Raw genomic sequence first — 26330 nt, 5'->3', positions numbered from 1 at the left:
CGTACTACATTGACTACTGTAGAAAATTTGGCGGTGATGACTGCTGCATTTTAAGCAGGAAAAAAAAAACAACTTTGTATTTGTGTACGAGAATGCTGCACTAATGCACACGGAGATGCGTCAAACACCGACCACTCAATAATAACTGAAAGTTAAAAATATTTTCAAAAATCGGCCGCAGTGTTGCCGAGGTTCTTTTTAACTCTTAATTATTAACAAGTGGTTGGCGCCTGATCTAGTTGTACTGTGAATATTCCCAACGAGAGGAGTTTCTATTAAAGCCTTGATTTTTAAGATCCTACTGATCATACACTGCGGAACACTTAACGGAAGAGGGCCTTTACCAGTCCACTCACCGCCCAGCCACGGTGGCTCAGTGGTTACAGCGCTCGGCTACTGGCCCGAAAGACGCGGGTTCGATCCCGGCCGCGGCGGCCGAATTTCGATGGAGGCGAAATTCTAGAGGCCCGTGTACTGTGCGATGTCAATGCACGTTAAAGAACCCCAGGTGGTCGAAATTTCCGGAGCCCTTCACTACAGCGTCTCTCATAGCCTGAGTTTCTTTGGGACGTTAAACCCCAACAAACCAAACCAACCAAACCAGACCACTCACTGATTGATTTTAAACAAAGCTTTGGTGCTCTGTGTCGCCTAGTACTTCTTGCCGGTCTTTTCTTCTGTTATCTCACTGATTTTTTTAAAAAAATAAACTTAGCACAAGCTTCTAGCACTCGCAATGCAGCGAAGTTTTTGTCAGACAAAGCTAAACCGCAGGCATTCCCGTATTGCCTTTTCCCTAACGGTGCTTTCCCTAACGGATTTCGAAGGTTGGAAAGGCAAGGAACAACGAAGACCCCTGAAGAGGGCGCGGTTGGTGGGGATTTGGCGGGCCCCGGGTTGCAAGAGGAGGGCTCTGCCCAACCCGCAGTCGGAGAGGGACGGGGCTAAGCGGAATGGACGAGCCCATCACGGCTACTTTGGCTGCGACGGGCACAGAGGCAGCTTGGCGGAGCCCGCGCAACGTGTCAGGAAAACAGGATACCAGGAGTGCGAGCGGCGCGTGAGTCGGGGGTGCACGTTTCCCTGGAGACGGATTTCAACCAGCCCGAAACGGTGCGCAGCGGTGGGAGGAAGAGATCGCGCAAGCCGCTTTTCATTCTCAAAACGGCTTGCCGCAGCGCCGTCCCACACATCTGTTTGATTTTACGCTTGTGCTTTCAACTCTCTCTCCTCTGAGGAGGTGCAAGTTTACGGAGCTTCCTCCGTGTATCTTTGTCGTTGCTGGCGCTCTTGAATGTTTTTGTGCTCTCTTCTCGCGAGTATAAAAGGAAGAACTTGAACCAAAGTGCATTCGTTTTCTCAGTTTTTTTATTTAATCTGTTCGCCACCACCGCTATCCACGTTGGGCAGGATTAGGAAGCCTGTCTCGCCTGCTAGATATCAAGCGCGGCGAGATGAAAGTGAAAAGAAAGAAAAAAAAAAGTGTGAAAAAAAGTAAGATACCCTGAAGGCGAGGAATACCGGTGGGCGTGGAAAGATGAAGAAGGTGGCTGGCTTCTGCTCTTCGCTCAGAATGTGCTCTCTGCTCGGAGAGCCAGAAATGCGGCCTGAGTTTTGTAAAAGCTTTAGTACGACAGAAAAAAAACGCACGTTAAATTTTTTCGCTGTGTTCATGGCTGTTTTTTTTTTTTTTTTTCAGAAGGACCCAAGCTAGACGGTTTCTTTCGTACCTTTCACGTTCACGCAGAAAAAAAAAACAAGAAAAAAACAGACCGAAAGGAATGCCACATAGCAAAAGATGTACATGAAAGGAGAAGCAATAACAGGCTGTCACGGTATTAGGCTGGATTCGCAAGAACAGCTCCCTGCCTCGCCTTCCCGCCGCCTTTGTCTTAATGCGTTTTCCTCCTCCTTCGCCGCCTCTTCCTGCATTCCCGAGTTATATACGGGCACCTCCCGATCGATTAAGAGAACCGTGGTTGCGACCGTGGCGCGTTTCCCAGCGGTTGATTGACCTCGGGATCGCGGAAGAAGGGTGGGGTGGCGGAATTAAATGAGCAACCTGGGCGAGAGGGCTGCGCGCTTGTGCGCTGTCACTGAGTGCCGCTATGGCGGCGCAGATTGGCGGACCCGATGAACGAATCTCTGTTCCGACGGCAGGGGTCTTTTCTAATAGCTTGCACCACTATGCTGGAAGACTGAAGAATATTTCCACGAATTCAATAAGGAACTGGGCGGAAGTATAAGTGTAAAAAGTGCTCTCGCTGCCGGTAGGCATGGCGCTCTTTCGTTGAAAAAATCGGGAAGACACTGGCCTACAGTGAAAATGGGGTGACTAAGCGTCCGGAACGGGCATTGCCTTTAAGAACGTCTTGTCTTACTTAAAGGCTTGTGTGCTGAACATAAACTTTTGCAATCAAACGTTTGCACCATTGTGAACCATTGTTCGTGGACAACGCGATTACAGCCGTGTAGCCGCGAAATAGGGCCTTGATAATTGATTGGGAGCTCAGGAGGTAGCCCGCAAAAAAAGCGTAAAGTCTCAAGCGTGCTCGTTCTGAGCTTTAAGGGGCCATAACGCTTCCATGTTGAAAGTAAAAAAAAAAAAAGCTTATTAAAAGCAGGCGTTGTTCTTCTCCATTTTATTAGACGAGAAACTTACGCCACTCACGTTCATTCGCGACAACGCCTACACTGCCCCACCTGCGACACCACAATGCACAACGTGCATTTCTTTCTCCTTGTACTTTCTGTCTGTTGTCATCCACGCCATTAGAAATAACAAGGTCGAGGAAGAATAAAACACGGATAAGAAAAGGAAGAAAAGAAGCAATTTTCCTCGCTGTTATGGAGCTTTCATTTTTTTTTTCTTTCGCGAACAACAGCAAGCGTCGCAGCCTTCGCCACTAAACATCCTCTGCGATCGCGCTCACGCGGTCGGGACACACCGGACGACACGACAACGACGCTCACAATGGAGGAAGTTCGCCCCCTCTTTACACGCCCCGATCTCATGCACGCAGCGTCGCGCAAAGGTGCGTTTCTCGGAGAGAAAGAACGCCTCCTACAACAAAAGCTGATAGGCGTGGAGGCTCGGGAGCAGCGAGCAAGCTGCCTGGGTGTGGCTGTTTTTCCCCCGAGATCGAACGCCCGTTTTCTTCCGCGCTGGGCGGTGGTGTGCCCGCTGCACCAGCGCGAAGCAAGTAGAAACCACCGCGCGCAGTATTGCGTGTTTCTTCTTCCTCTTCTTCCTTTCTTTGAAGGCAAGGAAAGGAAAGAGAAGTTCGGCGGGCGTCCCCGCTTTTCGATCAGTCCCTGGCGCTGCGAGGGCGGCTGCCGCGTTCGGCTGTAGTGAGGAGCGGCTGAGCGGTTCGCTTTTCTCCCGGGCTCCCCACTTCTGCAACGACGACTACCAGTATACCACTGCTCCTTCCGCTGATAAATTAGACATTGTTCCCTTCGCGCTCATCGACAGAGGAGCGAACGAAAACGGGAAGAAAGCACGAACAGTCGATGCGCGGGGAGGGTTTCTCCAAGAAGGCGGGTAGGCAGCAGCCCTGGGCATTGCCTAGTGGGACGAGTACGTTGCGTGGGTACGCGCGCCGAATAGGTGGGAGAGGTACGGAGAAAAAGAGAGAGTGAAAGAAGACACCCCCCCCCCCCCCTCCCCTTCCCCCCATCTCTCAGTCAGTTCCCCTTCCAGTCGCTCAATCTGCACCCGTCCCATCCTATGCCGTACATGGCGCGATCGCTTTGTTTCTTCGCCTCCTCTGAGCACGCTGAATCTGACGGGGAAGCGGAGAGAGCAATTCGTCACTTCGGCAGCAGACGCGGGCGGCCGCTTGAAAGGTACGCTGTAACACGGTGTGCACCTTAGGAGGAATACGGTGCTGCCTCTCCGATGAAGTCGTTGCCTGTGAGGTATGAATTCCCAAGGAACAGGTCTGGAGCAGGTGAAACGCAGGCGGGCGCTTCGCAGATTGCTTCGGCGTAGCATACTCGGAAACAGATGCTCAGCTCTTATCTTTTCAAACATAAGAGCGCGTTCTATCTCCCTCTCTCATACAAGCACACTCACCTGCACACAAACTAACGCGAAATGCACACAGAGACATGCAGTCACCCGCAGTTCTAAATTATCTTCTTTTTTAACAATCGAAGCATCCAGCCTGCCGTGTTGCTAGATCGAGCTTCGGGTTAATTTACTATTCTGAAATTTCTTTATTTTGTGACATCACGCCAAGAACAGCTTTTTCCCCTGTTACCCGAAGAAAACAAAACATTCGGCGGACGCATATTCTCGTACACGTGACTTAGCTCTTTGTTTAAAACACGTGTCATTTTATAATTCGTTTAACTTTTGCAATGCTGCCGATTGCTTCGCCCTTTTTTCCTTCGGCTTTTTCGTCCTGCAGTATGTTTTGTGTAAAGAACAATCATACGTAAAGTAGAAGGACTTCAAACATAAAATAAGTTTTATCAATACGGAAGCAACTTCGCATGTCCACAAGAATTACACGCACAATAAAAGAGAAGTGAATACAACAGCGCACGCCATAAATTGACGATATAAACAGGACATGCATGTTGCCCTGTTTATGTCAAGTTTATGGCGTGAGGCCGTAAAGCACTTGTGTTGAGGGCAGCAAGTGCGCAACGTTCAAGTAATAAACTACACGATATGAAGAATGTTGAAATTTTTCTTGCGCTATCACTTCTTTGCGACTACTAGCACAACGCAATTAAGGAACCAGGCGGGGCGATAGCTTAAGGATTTTTTGCTTGCTTTACTTGCTTTATGGGGTTTAACGTCCCAAAGCGGCTAAGGCTATGAGAGACGCCGTAGTGAAGGGCTCCGGAAATTTCGACCACCTGGGGTTCTTTAACGTGCACTGACATCGCACAGTACACGGGCCTCTAGAATTTCTCCTCCAAAGAAATTCCGGCCGCCGCGGCCGCGATCAAACCCGCGTATTTTGGGTCAGCAGCCGAGCATCATAACCACTGAGCCACCGCGGCGGCGCTAGCTTAAGGATATTTTAACGACTACTTCCTAAAAACATTTCTTTTGAGCAAAAGGAGTTCAGTTTTGTGCTTTTACTTTGCTTGCGGAGCCCGTACATCAAACGGCTTTATTTCCTGTTGGACATTCCGCCCACTCCACGGGACTCGTCCGTTTTCTTCAAGATGCGCTACGCATCTCGAGTGGAATAAGTGTTTCATGTAATAACTTCTTCATTCAAGTGGAACTTCAAGCTTCCTTCTAACGTGTTCAGTTAGCGGTGGAATTTTATTTTTCAGTACTCCCTCTGTTCGTACTAAAAATGAGTTTTAAATACTTCTCGGAAGACAATTTCAAGAGAGTGAATGGCAACCAATGCTGTCGTGCACCACCGAAAGCTGTGGACTGTATAACGTAACAATGCGCCCACATGTGTCAGCAGAATTACCGTGAGTACAATGGATGACAGCTAGCGACTGCATGTAATAACCTCTCATCAAAAATTCAAAATAATCGAGAGCAAAACGTATATTCGTGAAGCAAGCGCGGAGCGATCATCTGCGCTAAGCAACTGTTTGAACGGCATGCGACTGCACAGATAGCCGTAAAATACCTGCTAAATTAAGTCAGGAAACAAACCTCAAGAACTACATCGAGCGAAAGCCAAACGCAGCGCAGTTCAATGTTATCACGGTGCAGAGAACCTCCCGGAGAAGAGTTTTTTTCTTGAGGTGCCGAACCCCTCTAAATCACTAAATGTTGTAATGCTCTTACGATATCAAAATTCTACTCTTCCCTTGACAGAACAAGACGACTAACTACACGTTGGCGGGGCTCTGTACCTTCCACTGAGCTCACTGGGGAAATAATTCCAGGTCTCAGAACAATTTCTTTGATAATTTGCTCTAGGTACATGTTCGGCCACAACACCACGGCTTATTAAAGAGCTTAAAGGCGAATAACGCGTTACTGAACTCTTTATTGCACAAAATAACAAAAGAGTGACAATGATTTTTGCTCCTCTGACCAGCGTACAAAATTTCCGCCAAGAATGTCCGCCGGTAGACGCTTTCTCATTTTCTTGCACTTGGATCTTTCTTCTTTCAAAGAACTTTTGGTTGTTTGAAAATTTTTCCTTCTAGCAAGGCTAGAGATAAATGCGAGAGATCAGTCCCAGCAGTAGACACACACAAAAAAAATTGCATTGATGCACAATGCCGAGGCAGAGAAAAGTGAAAAAGAGAAAGTCCTCTACTGACAAGTGACTGAAGAAAAAGAAAAAGAAAAAGAAAATGACAGTTGCTAGCGCAGGAAACTGCATCTTCATGTCCTCTGCTTCGATCTTCTTTCTTCCCTTCTGAGAATCCGCGTCGAACCAAGCAGCCATGTTCATTCTTCAGCCTCACCTGGGTCCCTGGGTAGTTCTATAACTGGTAGCTCGTCATGCATTCCAGTCTTGATAATGTTGTGGTCCGAAGTAGCCGCATTCTCGATGTCCTGTCCCAGTAGTGGCTCTGGCTGAGCTTCTATCTTCGCCTGCAGCTGTGGCTGAGGATGCTCAGAAGGATGATCAGGAGGCAGGTCCGAAGGCTTGTTAGGAGCATTGTACAAAGTCAGGTCGGGAGGTTGGTCTGAAGGCTGGTCCAAAGTCTTGTCCGAAGTCTGGCTCTGGTATTTCTGTGAAGGCGGTGGTGGTGGTGGCGGCGGTGGTGGCGGCGGTGGCGGAGGCGGCGGCGACTGGGTTGGGGTTGGCTCTTCTTCTTCATCGATGGTAGGCTCGTACTTGTAGGCGCTTTGCACGCTCTCCACAGAGTCACCGCCGCTGCTCGTACCAGTGTCATGTCCTCCTTCGGCCAGGTTCTTGGATGGCGTCGTCGAGCGACGTCTTGACCTCGGTCGGTACGAGCCGGACCGTCGCCACGATCCAGGGCTCATCCTTTCCCGCGAGCCATTCTCAGCTCCCGAGCCTCCTCCTCTTCCGCTGCTGTTGCCGTCCGCAATCGCCACGTCGCTCCGTGAACGCCCGCGTCGCCTGCGGAAGAAGCGGCCGGGGAACCGCCGCGGAGGTCGCCTCTGCACTCGAGACTCTTCGTAGCCCTCTTCTTCGTCCTCGTACCCCTGCCTTGGATCCTCGGGGGGTGTCTGCGTCAGACCCCGAGGAACACCCCGGAAGCGCCGGTTGTTGTAGCGCCATGGGTAGGGCATGCCGGCTCCGGTCGCCATCCACCTCTGTGCCTGCGGCGGCGGCTGCTGGTGTACCCCGTCAGGATCGGCTTCGCGCAAGTCGTCGCGGAGAACACGCGAGTTGGGACCGCGCCTGCGCTGGGAGCGTCGTGGGTACCAGCGGGGCCGGAAGCGGCGCTTGTCGGCAGCGTACGGGCTCCCCTGCACGGGCTCCCCATCGGGCCCGGTGACGTTGGCCGCCTCGCGGCCCTTCTCACCGACAACCACGTCGAACTCGACCGTCTCTCCCTCGCCGACGCTGCGCAGCAGCTTCTGCGGGTTGTTGCGAGTGATGGCGCTCTGGTGGACGAAGATGTCCTCGTGGGTGTCGTTCCGGTTGATGAACCCGTAGCCGTTCTTGACGTTGAACCACTTGACAGTACCGAGCACCCGCTCGGCGAGCACAGGCTTCTTCCTGCCGCCACTACCGTTGTCGACCATGGCGGGGGGTCCGCGCTGATATCTGGATGAGGGGTAGGCGGGTCCCGCGGCTCTTCTCTCGCTTCTGGTAGGCCCTTCGTCCGACATGCCCGCCTGGAATACTGGGACGCGCTTCGTGCTCCCGCGAGGCAGCACAGCTTCCTCTTTCTCCGCTGGGGCGTAGAGCGCAAAGTGCCGCTTTGCTGCGTAACGCACCGATTCCGCCGGGGTACTTTCTCGCGAAGAGAATGTCTCCATCTTGTAGTTCTGATTGTATTAGAGGATAGATGGCTATTTCGGCCGCCGAAACGATATCAGGTGTTTGCGCGTTTATTACTTCCTAGTTTTAGTGAAGATGACTATGCCAGAAAAAAAAAATCAAATGCTCCCAGAAGATGAGAAAGAGGAGGACAGTTTCTGTTCAGCCGTCATTCGGAAATTTTATTACTTTGTTACAGTAGGTGCAGAAATAAACATTGAGGCACAGACCAAAAATTCAAGCGGTACTTAAGTTCTTAAGCGGCACTTAAGCTTATCCTGACTAATCCTACTTGAAACCACAAAGTATTTACTCTCGGTGCAACGCAAGGCGTCTTGACGCAGCAGCGAAGTGTCCATCGTTCTCCGGCCGGTGCTGAGCAAACCTTAGAATGCTCAATATCCCTTCGAATTTCTCCTCATGCGAAGCCTTCCCTTTATCATGTTAATAAGATTGCTGATCCCTCAAATCCCCGCCGAAAGGCCCTTGAACATGACTTCGTCATATAGAAGCCGTCCAACGCAAGTAGGAGTGGCGATGCTCTGAAGAGCAATCCATCGCGACCGTGTTGGTCGGATGGGCGCTGCTTTGCTGTTCTCTATTTCGTTACCGCCGCCACAGGTTCTTTACAGCGGAAGGCTTATTTTTCAAGCAGGAAAGAGTGGTAAAGTGAGCGATGGCAGCAGGAAAGGGGTGAGAGAGCCCGCAGACAGGAAGGCATTGACGCTAGAGGAACCGGGAGCGGTGCGGGTTGGGGACGCCGAGAGCTAACGAGATTCCATCCGTGCACCAGAGGCTCCTGCGCACGCTTCGCTTTTAGCGAAGTACAACGCTTTCACTTCGCTGCCACACACACAAACACACACACCCAAGGACAGACACGCACACTGTTCGTGCTGCTTCGTCCGGAATGGCCCGTATTCGACATACACATCTCGGGCTTACCCACTCTGCGCTGAAAGCTGAGTGAGGTCAAGATAGGGGCTGATTGCAGGCGGCTCTCCCCTAGGAAATAGAACGCGGAGACAGCCCTTTCCATCCCGGCTTAACCCGAGCAGCAGGCGATTGATAACCGATGCCCTCTTTCTATTCCCTCTCCTAAACCCCTCCTTTCCTTCCTTCCGCCCATCCTCCTCTCCGCACCGGAGCTGATCCGCAAACTCGGCTGGGCGCCGCTTGTCTGACCGCCAAGCACTGAGCGCCCTTGCGTTCGCTGACGGCATCCACTACGCCCTGTTGCCCGGAGAACGAGGCTGAGTATCGATCGGGTTCTATCGTTAGCTCGGCTTAACGGCCGCATTGCACTGATCCCGGCTGACTTGATTGGCGCGAATTTGTGGCCTCTTGAGCCCTTCGGGCAAGCACCAAAGATAGATGAACAAGTTTGCGCCGTTAAAACGAAGGGCTGCCCAACGCTGATTCTGTATTCGGTGGCTGGGGAGCATGCTTACATTAGAGGCGCGCTGAGATTAAGTTGGCGACAAGGCACAGCCCGGCAACTTATCGAAAATCATGTAACGAGACTTTTATGTAGCGATGTTCGCTAGAGCTGTAATGTGGAGAAAAGCATTTTCCAACGTTCTGGAAAAATGGGGGAGAAAGCAACGTTAACAGCTTTAAGTAACACTTGTTGCTGGGCTAGTTGGTGCATTTTTCTTCGTACAAAAGCTAGCGCAAAACACGACACACACAAGAAAGGTAGACAGGACAACGCGCTACTGACAACTGATCCTTTATTGGAAAGAAACACGTAATATATAGGCACACCGTCAACCCACCTATCAGCTGCAGCAAACGTCACAATGATGTAAAGGGTCATAAAAGCGATAAAAGACACAAAGACTGAAAACACGACGTAGCTAAAAAACGATAAAACATGACGAAAGAACATTAAAAGCATGACACGTGGTGTATAAGGCCAAAGAAACATGACTGACAGGAATTCAACAGGATGACAACAAAACGATATTGCATAAAAAACGTAACAAATGCAGTAAAAGAAAAACACGTGAAACAAGAAAAAACCTGATAAAAAGCCTGTGAGCTTAACACTTGAGATTACATTGAGGGGGAAAAAAACCTGTACACATGCTCGCCTCAGGAAAACCTTTCTAAAAAGCATTCTTCAGTTTTATACAAGAAGATAGATGCATCGCTAACAGCATTCGCGCCCTTTTTTCTGATCAGAAAAGCTTCTTTTAATTCACGGGACACTCGATCATGGCCTCTACCTAAAACAACGGTTTTTTCCAGAATGGGCCGGCAAGAGTTTTGTTCACAGTCCTTGCAATGAAGAGGCAGATTCGAACCTGTTCCTGTCCCCATCGAACGTTCATGCTCCCTCAACCTTTCATTCAGGCAACGCCCCGTTTGACCAACATACACTTTTCCACACGTGAGTGCGATCTGATACACAACCCTTTCACTGCATTCCACGTACCTACGTGTATGTCTGGTTCCACAGGATCTTTCTGCTCTCTTTTCCGAGTTCACACGAGGACACAACGAGGCTAGCTTACAGGGAGCGGAGAATACAACTGGAACCTTAAACTTTGTTGCAACTTTTTTTAGATTATGGGCAACGCGGTGAGAGTAGGGAACCACTTCTGGCTTAATTCTTTCTTCAACTAGTTCAGGCCGCTTCCGTTCCACGCCTTTTATGCTATGAAGAAGGGACTCCACCACACTTGTCAGGACAGACTGTGGGAAGCCTGCATCCTGAAGCCTTAGCATCTGAGACTGGAAGCTTATTTTCATAGCATGGCAACAGGACTTCGCAATGGCGGCCTTTAAACCTGACATGACAATGGCTCGCTTCACAGTCTTAGAGTGCGCCGATTTATAAGACAAGAATCCCTTCTGGGCACGAGGGTGGTACATCCAGCACATCTTCTCATTGCTTATGGAAAGTTCCAGGTCTAAAAACTGTAATTTATCACTTTCCGGTTGCTCCTGTGTAAATTCCAATCCTTCTCCGTTCTGACTAAAAATTCTTAAAATCTCGTTAACTGTGCCTAAGTAACTGTGTGTGTCCTCTTTACTTAGAAGGATTAAAAAATCATCGACGTACCTGAAAACCTTCAAAACCTTATCTTTATCCAACTGCTGATCCACACTTCGATCAATCATTGAAAGAAAAATATTGCTCAGAACCGGCGCAACACAGGAATCAATACAAATCCCTTTCTTCTGTATAAACAAACCACTCTCAAACTCTACCACTGTAGCGTTAAGGTAAAATTCTAACAAAGTCATAAAGTTCTCCAGTGACACACCAGCTGCGTTCTGAAAGGACGTAACCCCACTTTCCTCAATGCATGCTTGTACGGCTTTGAACAAATCCTTATGGGGAATGGAATAAAAAAGATCTTTCGCGTCGACAGAAAAGAAATACCCAATTTGCTGCTTATCTTTAAGAAATCCAATAATATCCAAGGAGTTTTTTGTTGCAAAAGGATCAGTGACCACAAGCTGGTTAAGATGCTTCAAGAGGAACTGACTCACAAGACGTTGCCAAGATCCCCGTTCGCTTACAATGCAACGGAATGGTACATCCTCTTTGTGTGTCTTAGCTGTGAAAAACATGCTAAGACTTTTGCCCTTGCAGTCACTTACAGACTTTGCTAACCTTTGTAGTTCCAATTCATTGCAGAGGGCGACGGCTCTTGACTTGGCCTTCACGGGCTTGAGTTTTGTCGGTTTAAAGTTCTTCTGAACGGCACAACAGGCTTTTTCATTATAAACCCCCTTCGGCACCACCACAAAACCACCTGCCTTGTCGGCTTGTAGCAGACGAATGTCGTTCTCTTTGAAGTAATTCACCACCTTGTTGACCGTAGACCCAAATCCTCCGGCTCTCTTGGTAGCCGACCTAGCCAGCGCGTCCACTCCATCCAGCAGGCATCGCTCACGATCCTCCGGCGGTGCCTTCCCAGCCACTCGCCTATTCAGAGCCAGGAGCTCGTGAGCCACCGTAGTTGGCTCAAGACTGAACTTCGGTCCTTCTGCCAGGACCTTGAAGACTTCCTCCTGGACTTCAACATCACCCAGCAGCTTCAGAGAACCGCTATTTGCCTTCTGCTTTCCTGGAGATCGCGCCGGTTCTGAGCAATATTTTTCTTTCAATGATTGATCGAAGTGTGGATCAGCAGTTGGATAAAGATAAGGTTTTGAAGGTTTTCAGGTACGTCGATGATTTTTTAATCCTTCTAAGTAAAGAGGACACACACAGTTACTTAGGCACAGTTAACAAGATTTTAAGAATTTTTAGTCAGAACGGAGAAGGATTGGAATTTACACAGGAGCAACCGGAAAGTGATAAATTACAGTTTTTAGACCTGGAACTTTCCATAAGCAATGAGAAGATGTGCTGGATGTACCACCTTCGTGCCCAGAAGGGATTCTTGTCTTATAAATCGGCGCACTCTAAGACTGTGAAGCGAGCCATTGCCATGTCAGGTTTAAAGGCCGCCATTGCGAAGTCCTGTTGCCATGCTATGAAAATAAGCTTCCAGTCTCAGATGCTAAGGCTTCAGGATGCAGGCTTCCCACAGTCTGTCCTGACAAGTGTGGTGGAGTCCCTTCTTCATAGCATAAAAGGCGTGGAACGGAAGCGGCCTGAACTTGTTGAAGAAAGAATTAAGCCAGAAGTGGTTCCCTACTCTCACCGCGTTGCACATAATCTAAAAAAAGTTGCAACAAAGTTTAAGGTTCCAGTTGTATTCTCCGCTCCCTGTAAGCTAGCCTCGTTGTGTCCTCGTGTGAACTCGGAAAAGAGAGCAGAAAGATCCTGTGGAACCAGACATACACGTAGGTACGTGGAATGCAGTGAAAGGGTTGTGCATCAGATCCCACTCACGTGTGGAAAAGTGTATGTTGGTCAAACGGGGCGTTGCCTGAATGAAAGGTTGAGGGAGCATGAACGTTCGATGGGGACAGGAACAGGTTCGAATCTGCCTCTTCATTGCAAGGACTGTGAACAAAACTCTTGCCGGCCCATTCTGGAAAAAACCGTTGTTTTAGGTAGAGGCCATGATCGAGTGTCCCGTGAATTAAAAGAAGCTTTTCTGATCAGAAAAAAGGGCGCGAATGCTGTTAGCGATGCATCTATCTTCTTGTATAAAACTGAAGAATGCTTTTTAGAAAGGTTTTCCTGAGGCGAGCATGTGTACAGGTTTTTTACCCCCTCAATGTAATCTCAAGTGTTCAGCTCACAGGCTTTTTATCAGGTTTTTTCTTGTTTCACGTGTTTTTCTTTTACTGCATTTGTTACGTTTTTTATGCAATATCGTTTTGTTGTCATCCTGTTGAATTCCTGTCAGTCATGTTTCTTTGGCCTTATACACCACGTGTCATGCTTTTAATGTTCTTTCGTCATTTTTTATCATTTTTTAGCTACGTCGTGTTTTCAGTCTTTGTGTCTTTTATCGCTTTTATGACCCTTTACATCATTGTGACGTTTGCTGCAGCTGATAGGTGGGTTGACGGTGTGCCTATATATTACGTGTTTCTTTCCAATAAAGGATCAGTTGTCAGTAGCGCGTTGTCCTGTCTACCTTTCTTGTGTGTGTCGTGTTTTGCGCTAGCTTTTGTACGAAGGTTAACAGCTTTAATCACAAATCGATTACTTAGATGAATTTCTCTGGGTTTGCCGAAACCTAACAGCGATTCGTACAGCCCCACCCAAAAGAAAGGCGAAATCTGGAGAAGCACTAGTAACACGCTACCAATTGCCTAAATATTAATTACTATAACCTGAAGGCTGAACAAAAAAGTGACACACACACAAAAACAACATTGTACTGACTAGAGGAGGTTACGAAATGATGAGACGTGCTTGAGATAGATGTATACAGCTTGAGAATGAGATGTGCTCGAGAAAGCAGCTTCAGAATTAAGAATACCTAAATAACAATGTATGTCGAATTTATAACTAAAACGACACAACTAGTGTAACGTATACAACCGAACATATAACCATTTAAAGTATAGACACATTGACAGCAGGCTGGGAGAAACGTCTGAAGAAAAACAATGCACTTAATGAAATTTGACAAAAACAAACAGATTTACGCTAGCCCATCCTAACGAAATGAAAAAGGAGAATATCGACGCCTTTTACATTGTCAACACACAATTACATCTTACTGAAATATGCAACAGAGCGTGTTTGTTTATTAAGTTAAAATCGCATTTTTATTCACAAATTTGGTTTGTTTTTTCAAAGCTGTGTTCGGAAACTTAATAATGTTATTTTAACACTTAATCTTGTTTCAGCAAACCTAGTGACGCACTTGCGGCATTTATGAACCACGCAGACTGCAACGACGGCACACAGACTTCTGAAAAACATGAGCAATAAAAGGAGCCTGCTTCAAACAAGGGCTTCCCCCACATAGGTGGGGAGATATGTTTGCACGCCATCAATGAGTTTCTTCTTCCCCGTACTTGTTTATCAGCGCCACTGCGGTGCCTGTTTAGTGTTAAGTCAGAACTTTCGTAATTTGCTGACACCTCAAGGGTTTTCGGTTTTTCTTTCTTTCACTCTTGTTTGCTTGTTGAAACGCACCGAAATTTTTAAATATTGCGTGTGATTAAGTAGTTGTAGTCACGAGTGTTTACAACGAGGAACTTCCAACCGTAGAGCCTGATTTTAAATCCGTTGTTACCGCGCAGTCCTTACTGCAAACAGAGTAGTGAAAAATTTTAAAAACTGTGGGGACATTTAAGAACAACTGAAGAGTGGAATGCTTTAGCATAAGTTTATGCATTTGTCCCAGCTTCTGCTGCAACTTCTGTGCGTGTTTGCGTCAATTCGCCCATCAGCTGCCATGTCCGGATGGTTGGCTACAGGAGCAGGGTTGCACCCAATCCGATGGTTCGGTTGTCACCTGTCATGATTGGCAGGTTATGATGACGTCACAAGGGCACGTCGCCTCTCCCGACCAATCGGAGTGATCCATCAGGGCAAGTTGCGATGACGTCACTAAGTGACGTGACCTATCTCGACCAATCAGTGAATTTTGTCTTGGACATCGGCGGGGATTTGGTGCGACGACAACTCCAATGAAATCACATCAAAAGTGTGTAAGGTATGGAATGGTCTCTCTGTGCAATGGAGTTCGGTTCGCGATCCGCTTCTCGCAAGCGTCACCTCTCATTAAAATTACCTGCCGATAGAAGTCACTTCAATCACTGAAGCTGCGGGTTTTGAAGTTTGTACGGCACGGATACGCACCTGAATAAGCGTAGAACGAAAAGACGCAAATTGGGGAAAACACGAAAGCAATAAATGTTGAGAGGCATTTCCACAAAGAAGTCGTGCGCTTCTCCCGCTTGCCTCGCGCAGCCCGGCTCGTCGTAGCAGCATCGCCGAGCTGCCAACGAATGCCAGCCACGTTCAGGTTTGAAAAAACATTGGCTCGCATGGAAGTGGCCCCGTCGTATGCCTGTGCTCAGTGGCTTCTCGTGTCCCTATCGCTTAATGGCGCAACCGAACAGTGGGCGGACGAGCAAAGAGTCGCGCGTGAAGCACTGAAACGGGTGCAACAAATACAAAGCACGAGCTCTCTCGCACGAACCCATATAAACGCGATAGAAAAGAGCAGAATAGAAAAGACGAGACGACGTCGCCAAACGACAGAGGGCGACCAATGCCGGCGTTCGTGCGCGCGCCGTCTCCCCATGCTCACGGCGTCCCCCTGCATCCCCCCTACGCTGTCTCGCCAGCAAGCAGAGGCCGGAGGCGGTGGCGCCGTATTTTCCCATTGTCTGGTGATCAGGCCGACGGCGTGATGGTTGTTGGGAAGCCTCCGAGCTCCTTCCTCATCCGCGCCCACCCGTATGCCAGGCTGGTCCTCCCTTTTGTTTTGATTCCCACTTTCCTTCTTCTCCCTGAAAGGCGTCGTCCCCCGAGAATAGCGCCACCCGCAAGACGACGAGGGAGGCGCGCTGGTTGCCTGAATCGTGGGATGTCCTGAACTCGAGCCCGATTGAGAGAGAGAGAGAGATGGCGCCTTGTTTCTGGGTTGTGGAACAGAGGAAAGAGGCGTATCCTGTTCTTCAGTAATTCCATACACTATATTGAAAGCTCAGCGCGTCCCCAGTTCAGCAATGGCAGTTACACCCAAAGCATTCGCATGCCCCCTCCCCGCCCAACGCACACATACACACTGCGCTAGTCTGCTACTTGGCACAACCGATATGGGGCTCTTGAGCGTCGCTCTCCACCAGCAGAATCTGCAGGATAGCCGCTGATTCCCAGAACGTTTCGACCTGTCGCAGCTGAGTGTGAACTCCGGATGCCGGTGCCACCAAGCCTTTTCTGTACCCGCATAAAATGACACAACATGCGAAAACGGAGTTGATTCCTGGTAGCGGCGGCAATATGAGTTGTAACAGCCTCAGTTTGGGTGTAAATCGTTCGGAAAAACAGTAGCGCCGAAAAAATCACACACAGCTGTAGAACGACGTAGGAGAAGCGCTTTGACCACTTGTCCTACGTCGATCTCCAGCTGTGTGTGTGTTTTTTGACGCAACTGTTTTTCCTTTCTCGAGTACAATGAACCACCTAGCCCCAATGGAAGTTCTTCTAAACTAAACATCATTCGGTTATTCACGTGCCTGAATTACACGGCAAGAGGTGCCAATTTTTCAGAGGTGTCTTAGTCGGAAAAAGTGCTTAACTAGAAACCTGTTACAAATGAAGGTAGAGAGAGGCGGCTGCGTGCTTTCTTCACTGCTCCTCAGCTTCCGTAGTGTTGCACAGAATTAGTTGAGGGGAGTACTGGGCTCCTCTCCTCCTTTCTCCGACGTTCCCGAGTCTCCCCAAACTCTGTTTTCCCCTGAGAAAAGAAAGTGCGCAAGGCCTCCGCCAATGCCAGGCGGGCGCGGGACGCTTCCTGCGACTACTGTGTGTCTTTGAGCGCGTGCTAACGCCAGCCGGGCTGCCACGAACTCGGTGGCGCCTCGCCCTGACGTGGCGTCGCTACGCTCGTGTCGCGAGAGACGCGTAGGGAAGAGGGATGCCACGGGGAATGGAAGTGGAAAGAGGCGGCGCAGCGGGGTTCGATGTCCCTGCCAAACGAACTCGAAACCCCCATCGAGCCCGCGCGTTTCCTAGCCCGCGGCGATGCGTGGGAGATCGGCCAGAATTGCTCAGCGTACACAGGGAGAGGTGGTGGGACGTTCCCCGCCCTCCCCAAGTTGTGCAGCCACCGCTGGACAAACAATGCGAGCCGAAGGCGCGCCGTGCATGCCGATAGCATGTTTTTATGGCTTGTATGAGTTCGAATTCACGCCCCGTGCCTCGAGGTTTGCGCGGAGACGCCGAGAACTTCGATCGGCTATGGGAGAGGCGCACATTGAAGTTTGAAGCGGTTCACAGCCGAATAGTAACGCGTGGTCATGGGGACTGCGGGGACGCGAGGAGCGCAGAAAAGGCATCACTTGCGCAGAAAAGGCATCATTTGGCAGAGAAAAAATTTAAACATGAGATTCGAGTGAACGCTTTTTCACAAAAAATTCCCTTACTATATCAATCACAAACTACTCTGCTATCGCTGTACGTAGCCACCTCTACAACGACCAGTACCGTGTAATTACGCTAGACGGTTGTTCATAGTGAAACTTTTCTAGCTTTCCTTAACCATGGTAGATAACATTAAGTCACTGTATGACAGAAGAAATTATTTCGAGTGAAATTACCTAAAAATTAAATCTCCGCAGTCTATATAGATACCTTGCGAATACTCCTTCTCGGGATATTGATTATGCAAGTTGCACGTCAACTACCGAATTAGCACCAGTTTTGCAGCTTCTATGATGAAGGCGATGAAAGTACACAAAACATGAGGCACTTACGCTTTCTTGTAAAGCGTGTGACAACGACAGGTTTTCGTGTCACCGAAAAATTGGTGCAGAAATTTTTGTGAACAGAGCAGTACTTGCTGCTGATGATAATGGTCCAGTGCACCTAGGATTCCTCTCCTCGACCCCCAAAGAGCCCGTACTATGGGTATTGGCAATGAAAGTTTTTCACCACCACCTTCGCCCTCAATAAAAAATACTCGCACTGGAGACAGGGTTTTATTCCACAGACCTGCGCAACAGGTATCCAGATGTACAAGCAAATTTCTTGCATTTAGCGAACAAGACTGCATCGTGATTGTGAAAAAAAAAATCGCAGCTTCTGTGCCTACCTTGTTCGAGAAACACGGGCTCTCTACGCTAGCACTAGAAGAAAATTCAGCCACAAACAATCGGGAGTAGACGGAAAGATCATAGCTAGGAGTGTGCGAACAATAGATTTGTCCAATCTAATTAGTAAGCTTTGAATATTGAACCTAATATCGAACAATCAACTGCAGTTGCATTTATTGAAAACAGCAGTTTCATTTTCACACGCTGTAACAGCCACTTCTGTTAACAAATGAGCCAGTAAGCCCTAGTGCTAAAGAAATGACTTGGCTATGAAATATATCACAGAAGGAAACACAATTCATGTTTACAAAAACAATTAAGGGAATTCAGGGCAATAGCAGTTCTGGTTTCCTCGGCTGTCGCCAAGAGAACCAGGGGAACCGAAAGAGCGCGTTCGCATAATCTGTGGCGAAGAAAGAAAGAAAATGACTGAGTGGCTGCCATTGAATTTCTATAGGCCGCAGGGCTCCGCGGAGCTGGCTAGGCACTGTACAGAATGAAACCTCAAGGCGCTGCCTTCTCGCTTTCGGGAAGCTCGCTTGGAGTTACCCGCGAAGAAAGAAATAAGCGCTCATAATTGCACTTGAATTTTTCATTAGGCTCGATTATTCATATATAGCACACACCTTTCAATACTTTTCATTGGATGATATTCCGGTCATGTTGAAAATTTTCAAATATTTGCACACAGCTATGTATAACTTAATAAAACAGTAGAAAGTGTTTCATTTTTATTAAATTTACTCAATTTAATTTAACTGAATTTACTTTATAACGCGAAACAAAGCAACATCGGTTAGCGAATGAGGAGTAGCTCTTATTATTCCCCAAACATTTTCCGGGGATCTTATGAATCTGTTAATCCAAGGAATCCAAGCGTGCAACTTCGTAGAACCTTCGTGGTATACCGGCAAGAGGCGTACCGGTGTCTCATCAAAACGCTTGAGGCTTGCTCGGAAAGTGTCTCCACGCAGGATGATCTTGTGAAAGCACTTGTCTAGCCGAAAGACACCGGCTGCTATGACTCCGCTTCATCGTGTCAATTAACGTGGCGCGAAACATAATCCGAAAACGACAGCCTGTGCTAAGATCCTTTACGAGTACCACATTTCCCTTTTTGCGTGCGATATGATATGTCAGCGCACGCACGTACTCACGCTCACGAAGGCTATGGTCTAGTAGTGTGTAAGGTTACGTGGCACGAATTCTGGCGAAAAGAAACCAGCTTTGAGGCGTCCTTCCGTTCGGGATTAAGCTCTATTCAGCCTCACGCAACGCAAAGACGAATGAAATACGCCTTCCACAAAGATGTGATGAAACTTCAGCCGGAATAAGAAATGATGGGAAAGTTTACGACTCCTAACTTCTAAGTAATGCGTTCCTTAGCATTCCGAAGGACGAGATATGTGCCCAACCTGCTGGTTTGAACGAGGACGAAAATTGCTTTACGGTCGCCCTTTGGCATTCCCTTTCATCGCGTTCTCTATATCCGAGGCGTTTCGTTAACGCGCCCATTTGGGACACGTAGGTCATCCGAGTGGTTCCTGTTGGACGAAAGACAAAACGAATGAGTCCATAGAGGCTCTTAAAAAAGAACAAAAATGGGGAGGGGACCAAAAGCGGGGCCACACAAACGACTTTGCTCTTTGCCCATTAATTCCATAGTCTAGAATGTCAGCAATCGTACGCGTGGGCTCTGCGAAGGGGGAATTTTCATAGAACTCAATAATTCGACATTCGTCTATCATTTCTTGCTTTCGTTCCACTTGAAAAACAAAAATAAAATGGCGGCCTACGGGTTGGTTTTTTACCGCCATTTTTTTTTTGATGGCACTGTAACATATCACAAAAATACAACGGCGGGTACTCGGTCGAGTTTTTAAAAAGGGCATACAACAATGAAAAAAAAAGAAAAAATAGGCCCCTCAGACAGAGCACGTCGAAAACCTTATGTAGAAAAGCGTATGTGTAGAGGCTGCGAAGGTAAAAACCGATATTATCGTCATACATGAATGGATTCCAAGAAAGTGAATGCATCAAATTTTTCACCTGCATTTTGCCTCCCGCGCTCTTTACTTTTTTTTTTCAATCCTTTTCTCCGCCGAAAAACCGCCCCCACAGCATCCACGCCCACTCGTCCACCCAATAGCGCCATTATACATGTAGTGTTGAACCCATGGCTCCGAAATTGCGGTTCTAGAGTGCTGATGACATCAACACATTCTACCTTGATTTTCTCTGCGGAGGCATTTAGGGCAAAACGACAAACAAAAACACCATCGCATTGCCGGTTTCCGTCAGTTTGAAAAATCTCATGTTGCCCTCATTAATTCGAGGCTCCACTTTCTAACACATGTCACATTCCACGTGAAAGCTCGTGGCATGGGAGCATGCTCGTATATTTCGTGAAAGACATGAGAGCGCAAAACGGGGACACGGACGAGGAAGGGAACAGGACGAGCGCTGCACTTTCAACCCCTTCCTCGTCCGTGTCCCCGTTTTGCGCTCTCATGTCTTTCACGAATATGCACCAACAAGCCCAGCTTCAAGTACTTCTCGTATATTTCGCCAATGCTTCAACAACAATCGAATAGGCATCGTCGAAGGACAGTAGAAAAATTGAGGTTAGTAACTCTTGCATCTCTCAGTGAGAGCAGAATATTTTGTGTGCCTTGCCCCGAATTTGCATGTGTGGGGCAGAATCATGCACCCAAAATTAAAACTCCGGAATAAGTCGCAAAACATAGCAGAAAACATGAAATATTGTCCAGTATAGCGGGCGCTCTTACATTAAATAAATATTTGCCATAACTCATCGGCTAATATGGACCAAAAATACGAACTTGTATGCTGCACCTTAATTTTCAGCGAGTTCTTGAAGAAAAAAAAAAAAAAGAAGCATGCCACTTAGGGTTAGATGTTAGTCTATCAGCCACGGTGTCAGCAAATCTGTACTTTCTGTCGTTTTCGTTGTGCTTAGTTACTTTAATTGGCTGTGATCAATGGCGCATATAAGCTGTCCATCCATGAACCTAAGCTGACGCGTAAAAGTGAAAAGTTTATCTGCAGCGCTGAAATATATTGACGCGCTTCCACAGATTAACGAAGTACGTAGGTACGTAACGGCTGCGCCACACTTCGATGGCATAGCGGATAAATTAATGAAAGCTGACACGTGCCTTCGTACATGCTCACGCGATGTTCCTCTCGGAAGCATGCCGTAGTGGTCCCCACTCGATCAATTACGAGCGTAGAGACGGATCTCACATGCCTACCAGCGAACGCCCGTGTGAGCTGCTCATCCCCACTGAAGCTCGGGGCTTCAGCTTTCGAGGATTTACAGTTTTCTACAATCCATTTATTTTTATTTAGTGAGTGCACCTCAAACAGGGACTTTAAGAACAGTACACAGTTATTACGATGTTTTCTGTCTTCGGAACCTTTTTTTTTTTTTTAAATCAGCTCTGCTCTGCAGTGTTTAGAGCTAGCTGCCATGAAAGCATAGTGCATGCTCGAAATTCAGGATAAACGCAGCCTTCAGGCATTCAACCCAAAAAATTTAGCCATTTAACCCAGCGACCCGGGCCTAGGATGCTTATTAAGTTTTCTCGCTTTCACTCGTTATCTGAAGCTATTAAAAGTGTATTTAGACTCGACGGTTTATCCGGGTGTTCAGTCGGGAAACGCCGGGAGGGCAGTGGAAATAAACATTTTGTAATACATTATTATAATCTGCTTCTATTGTTCGCGAATGGACAACCTATCATCATACCAGTGCAAGGCGAAAGCCTTTAATGGCTCATACTGTGGTCCGTTAACAAAGCTTGTTACACGCGTTTAACTCAGGAACTAAAAAAGATGGAAGAAAACCAAGGGTTTATTCAGATAGAGGAGGAAAAAAATGAACTTAAAAGCCAAGTTTGATGACTGTAGATTAATTAGGTAATTAATTATAGGCAAAAATGACGAAATTGCGTCGAAATAGCGCGGACGTCGATATAGCCACAGGAACGATATGACGTCACATCTACCGGAAGTTGTCGCGGCATAGTGAAAATTGTCACAGAATGGTCCGAAAAATGACGGATTTGTGTCAAATTAGAAGGGAAAATATATAATTAAGCGTAATTAACACTTAATATCCCCGAAATATGTATAATTTGGGTATCGATATAGCCACGGGAACAGTGTGACGTCACATCCACCGGAAGTCGTCACGGCATAGTGTCCTCGGCTTTCGCCTCTCAACACTTTAGTTGCCAAAGTGTCCTCGCATTTTTTTTTGCTTTCTAATTCTATTGCTTGTCATTTATTAATTATATTTCCCGTATTTTTTCTAGGCCTGTGGACTTCAACATAGCTGTAAGATTTTTCACTAACTGCATTTTTCTCCCCATGTTCATCTTTCTTTAGAACGAATTCGCATACGATACTTATGGTGTCTTCGGCTGACACGCACTGCCTCCGTGCCGGTGCGCAGGAAGTGATGTCAAATACTACCCGAGTGGCACGTCTCCTTGCACATCAGCTGAACTTGCGAAACACTCGCAGAGTGCCGTTGCTGTTCCTGCCGTCTGTTAACCGAGGCCTCCGAGACCCTCGATAAACTCAGAGGCTATTCATATGAGCGGCCGACGCCAACGAGCGCAGTCAACAGTTTGTACAATTAGCAACAGCCTCTTCAGAACAATGCAGTACCGCGCTTGAAACAGGCGTTGATAGAATCGGCGGGAAACGCGGGACCCACGAGCCTGCTCGTGAGATACTTGATTAATTATGGGGGCGCAACTTTGTAAGACACCACACCAAGGCGTTATGCTTGCCGGTTTCGATGCATACGCCTTTAGAGCTTCAGATAGAGTAACGTTCGAAAATATCAGCAGGTGATTCTCAATCCGCAAAGCGCCCCACATTGTCGCTTTATTGATATCCTTTAACCTGCGCATACGTTGGCAAATAGTTCGATGTTATAAAGTGCAGGCATGCCGGATGAACAGCATATGCCGTTCGCTGCAAGAGCCAAGGCAGAACTTGCAAGACTAAAAATATTGACAAAGCTTTAATTTCCTCATAACGGAAGGCACGGCTTTGCCGGCCGGTGGCTGCGTGATTGGAGCGCGAATAAATGCATTGCAGCTGCTTTAATATTCAACATTTTTTAAAAATGTGCCTACTTGTAATGCTTCATCCGTTTTTCCTCTTCGTCGATTCTGCGTCAACCAACGAGCGTGAACAGCGTCGTCTGCTAGCGCGCGCTGCACGACCAGATTGCACCGCGCTCCACCGTCGGTCTCCACGGTGGCGCGGTGGCACGCACGCGTGTCGTGCTCGCCCCACCCGAATGTACGGCACTGCACCAGTGGCATCCAACCGAACGTGGGGCACCGCACGAGTGCGTAGAAAACTCCACGAGTGCCGTCAGCCGAAGACACCATTAGTGACGTTGATATATTCTATTGCGCAGAAGTAGTAAATGAAAAAAAAAAAACAATTAAACAGTAAGAGTGTTATAACTTCTTAATCCTTTAGATGGTGCTTCTTTTTTTTTACTAGATTGAGAACTTTTCCAAATTCTCTTACGAATGTAGGAGCCTAGACAAAAAGCAGTCTTATTTTTTAGCTCAGATTTTGTGCCAACTGGTGAAATCAATCTGAATAATGTACGGTTACTTCGAGTGTTGAATTTCTTGTTTTCATGTCTCTTTTTTAACTGATGAAGACATTTGCACAGCTCAATTAAATAAGACGGGTGCTCGCGCGAATAGTCGAATTCATTCTGCTTCCAGGTTTCTTCCGCAGCCTCCCATGGAAATATCGAATTCCTCGGCTTTGAATCTAATCTGAATGATTGGCTAACTCTTGAATTTGCTAACTGGATACCTTTCAACCGTACAATGGTCTTACTTTTTTATTGTAACTTCAAGAAAGTTTCAGAAAACAGAAAATGGAAAGCAAAAAAAAAAGTTTCATTAATCCTGTGCAGCGCTCTTGACTTCTTCCTGCGCATGAAGTACGAGAACAGCATAAATTTTTTGCTACTTTTCTATTCTTGGATATTTTCGCACATCTAAGGTTCTCGATATGAATCAAGACGCCCTGCTTGATTTCATTTTTTCCCGAATAACATAGGCTGTTTTTATATTATTAATATTATTGTTGTTATTTAGAATTTAGAGTATACTAGGTACAATTGTACTGCTGTAATCTCGGCATTTTCAGTGTGTTTTGCTAGCCTCGTATTTACACAGCATCAAGCAATCGAGCTCAGGGCTTCGCAAAATGCAAGACATATAAATTTAAACGCCTTGCATATTGTACCACAGACGCACCCATATAAACTTTAAAGCAATACGAATTATGACAGTCTCATTTTCTTTTACTATCTTCTGTATATTGAGCCATACTTTATTCAATCATAAAAATGCATGCTGTAATGGTCGCTGAAAAAACGCATTATTCAGCTAAGAGCATGCACTACCACATAAATGACGAAATAAAATGTTCGAAAACCGCATTCTTGGATCCACAGAACTAGGTATGCCTTTCGGCCTGAGTGGTTTCAATAAAAAGCTTTGTGTGCATTCTTCTTTTTTCTTCTGTTTTACAATAGGCTGGTGTCGAAAACTATACATTTGGTGCACAAAGCAGAGTATAGAGAAGTACGAAAATTTTCAGAATGTACAAAAATTAAGACAATGCACGGCAATGTACTCAAACGCCTGGAAGCGACAGAAAGCTTTCTAAAAGGCGCGCCCGCCTTTTCGAGCTGTAATATCAACTGGCATCAAAAAGCTCCTACCTCCACTCAACAGCATTCAGCAGTTATGTTATTAAACAAATTCTGGGTATATCGGAGAAATAGAGTAAGTAAACACGCTATATGCGTTTAAAAAAAAAAACAAAAAAAAATATTTGCGATAAAGCATGATATATTTTCTTTGTATTCAGATTAAAATTGTACCTGGATTTCTTGGCTGTCATGTTTTTAGCTCCTTCCTCATCCAAAATTCTACGATATGACGCAACAGCGAGCAAAAAAATAAAAATCACTAGCATTTACTTCATGCATTTACGAGCAACGCGTTACCCGGTTATTTCTGTGAATATTTTATGCTTCAAGGTGCGTTGAGGTGGGGAGGGGTGATGCGGCTTCTCTGAAGCAACAAAAAAACCTCGAGCGTCCAACGGAACGTAAAAACGAGAGCGGAACATTGACCGTAGAGCGAGCGGGAACCCAATCTGCATAAAAGAAAAGCCGCTGCCACACGGCGGAACAGAGCACCTCTGTGGGCAGCAGCCGGGAGCAACGCCACGCTTACTTTACCGAGCAAGCATGGGTGGCGTATGCGGAGAATCCTGGTTGGGCGTCTCGAAGTATTGGACCGCGCGCAAGGGACCGTTTTCGATAACCAGCAGAGCTCACCGCGGCTTTAATTTTCAAATCAACCCATTGCACAGACATTGTTTCTGCTTCCGCGAAGTGCGCTTCCCGAAAGATGGTTTCTCAGAAATCGTTAATTAGGCAACACAGCAGTGACGCTGCTCAATTTAGAAAGAAAGAAATAAAGAAAGGAAAAAAGAAGAAAGCAAGAGAGAAAGAACGAAAGAAAGAAAGGAAGAGAGAAAGAAAGAGAGAAAAAAGAAAGAAAGAAAGAAGGAAAGAAAAAAAGAAAGAAAGAAGGAAAGAAAGAAAGAAAGAAGGAAAGAAAGAAAGAAAGAAAGAAGGAAAGAAAGAACGAAAGAAAGAAAGAAAGAAAGAAAGAAAGAAAGAAAGAAAGAAGAAAGAAAGAAAGAAAGAAAGAAAGAAAGAAAGAAAGAAAGAAAGAAAGAAAGAAAGAAAGAAAGAAAGAAAGAAAGAAAGAAAGAAAGAAAGAAAGAAAGAAAGAAAGAAAGAAAGAAAGAAAGAAAGAAAGAAAGAAAGAAAGAAAGAAAGAAAGAAAGAAAGAAAGAAAGAAAGAAAGAAAGAAAGAAAGAAAGAAAGAAAGAAAGATCCACATAGATATTTACATAATAAAATTTCACCTCAGATTAATTAAAAGAAAAGTTTTTCACGAGGAACTTAGCGCATATATAGCCATTTTTTTTTTTGCCATTATAAAACGCGGAAAGATTGAAAAACTAAAATATCAAAGAGGCTCCTTAATGATTCTAAACCGTAGTATTGAAGGCATTGAATCAGGTGTGATCAATTATAAAATAACATCCCATTAAAATGACATATCCAGA

The 26330-nt window shown here is 46.7% G+C and overlaps 2 protein-coding genes across 3 annotated transcripts in view; both read right to left on the bottom strand.

Moving 5' to 3' along the window:
* Window positions 1-26330, bottom strand: part of LOC149372772 (serine/threonine-protein kinase BRSK2-like) — a 114730-nt gene that overhangs the window by 82860 nt on the left and 5540 nt on the right. The window lies entirely within an intron of this gene.
* On the bottom strand, window positions 6392-7753 carry LOC149372773 (uncharacterized). Its single transcript, XM_089587283.1, has one exon. It carries the CDS (start codon window positions 7751-7753, stop codon window positions 6392-6394), a length of 1362 nt encoding a protein of 453 aa, XP_089443409.1.

The sequence above is a fragment of the Amblyomma mixtum genome, chromosome 1 (assembly GCF_055824585.1).
Source record: "Amblyomma mixtum isolate Tamu chromosome 1, ASM5582458v1, whole genome shotgun sequence".
NCBI classification, from domain to species: Eukaryota; Metazoa; Arthropoda; class Arachnida; order Ixodida; family Ixodidae; genus Amblyomma; species Amblyomma mixtum.
This window is presented reverse-complemented; position numbering and strand designations above follow the sequence as displayed.

Coding starts and splice junctions, on each gene's coding strand:
- LOC149372773 (XM_089587283.1), bottom strand. CDS start 7,753: ATGTCGGACGAAGGGCCTACCAGAAGCGAGAGAAGAGCCGCGGGACCC.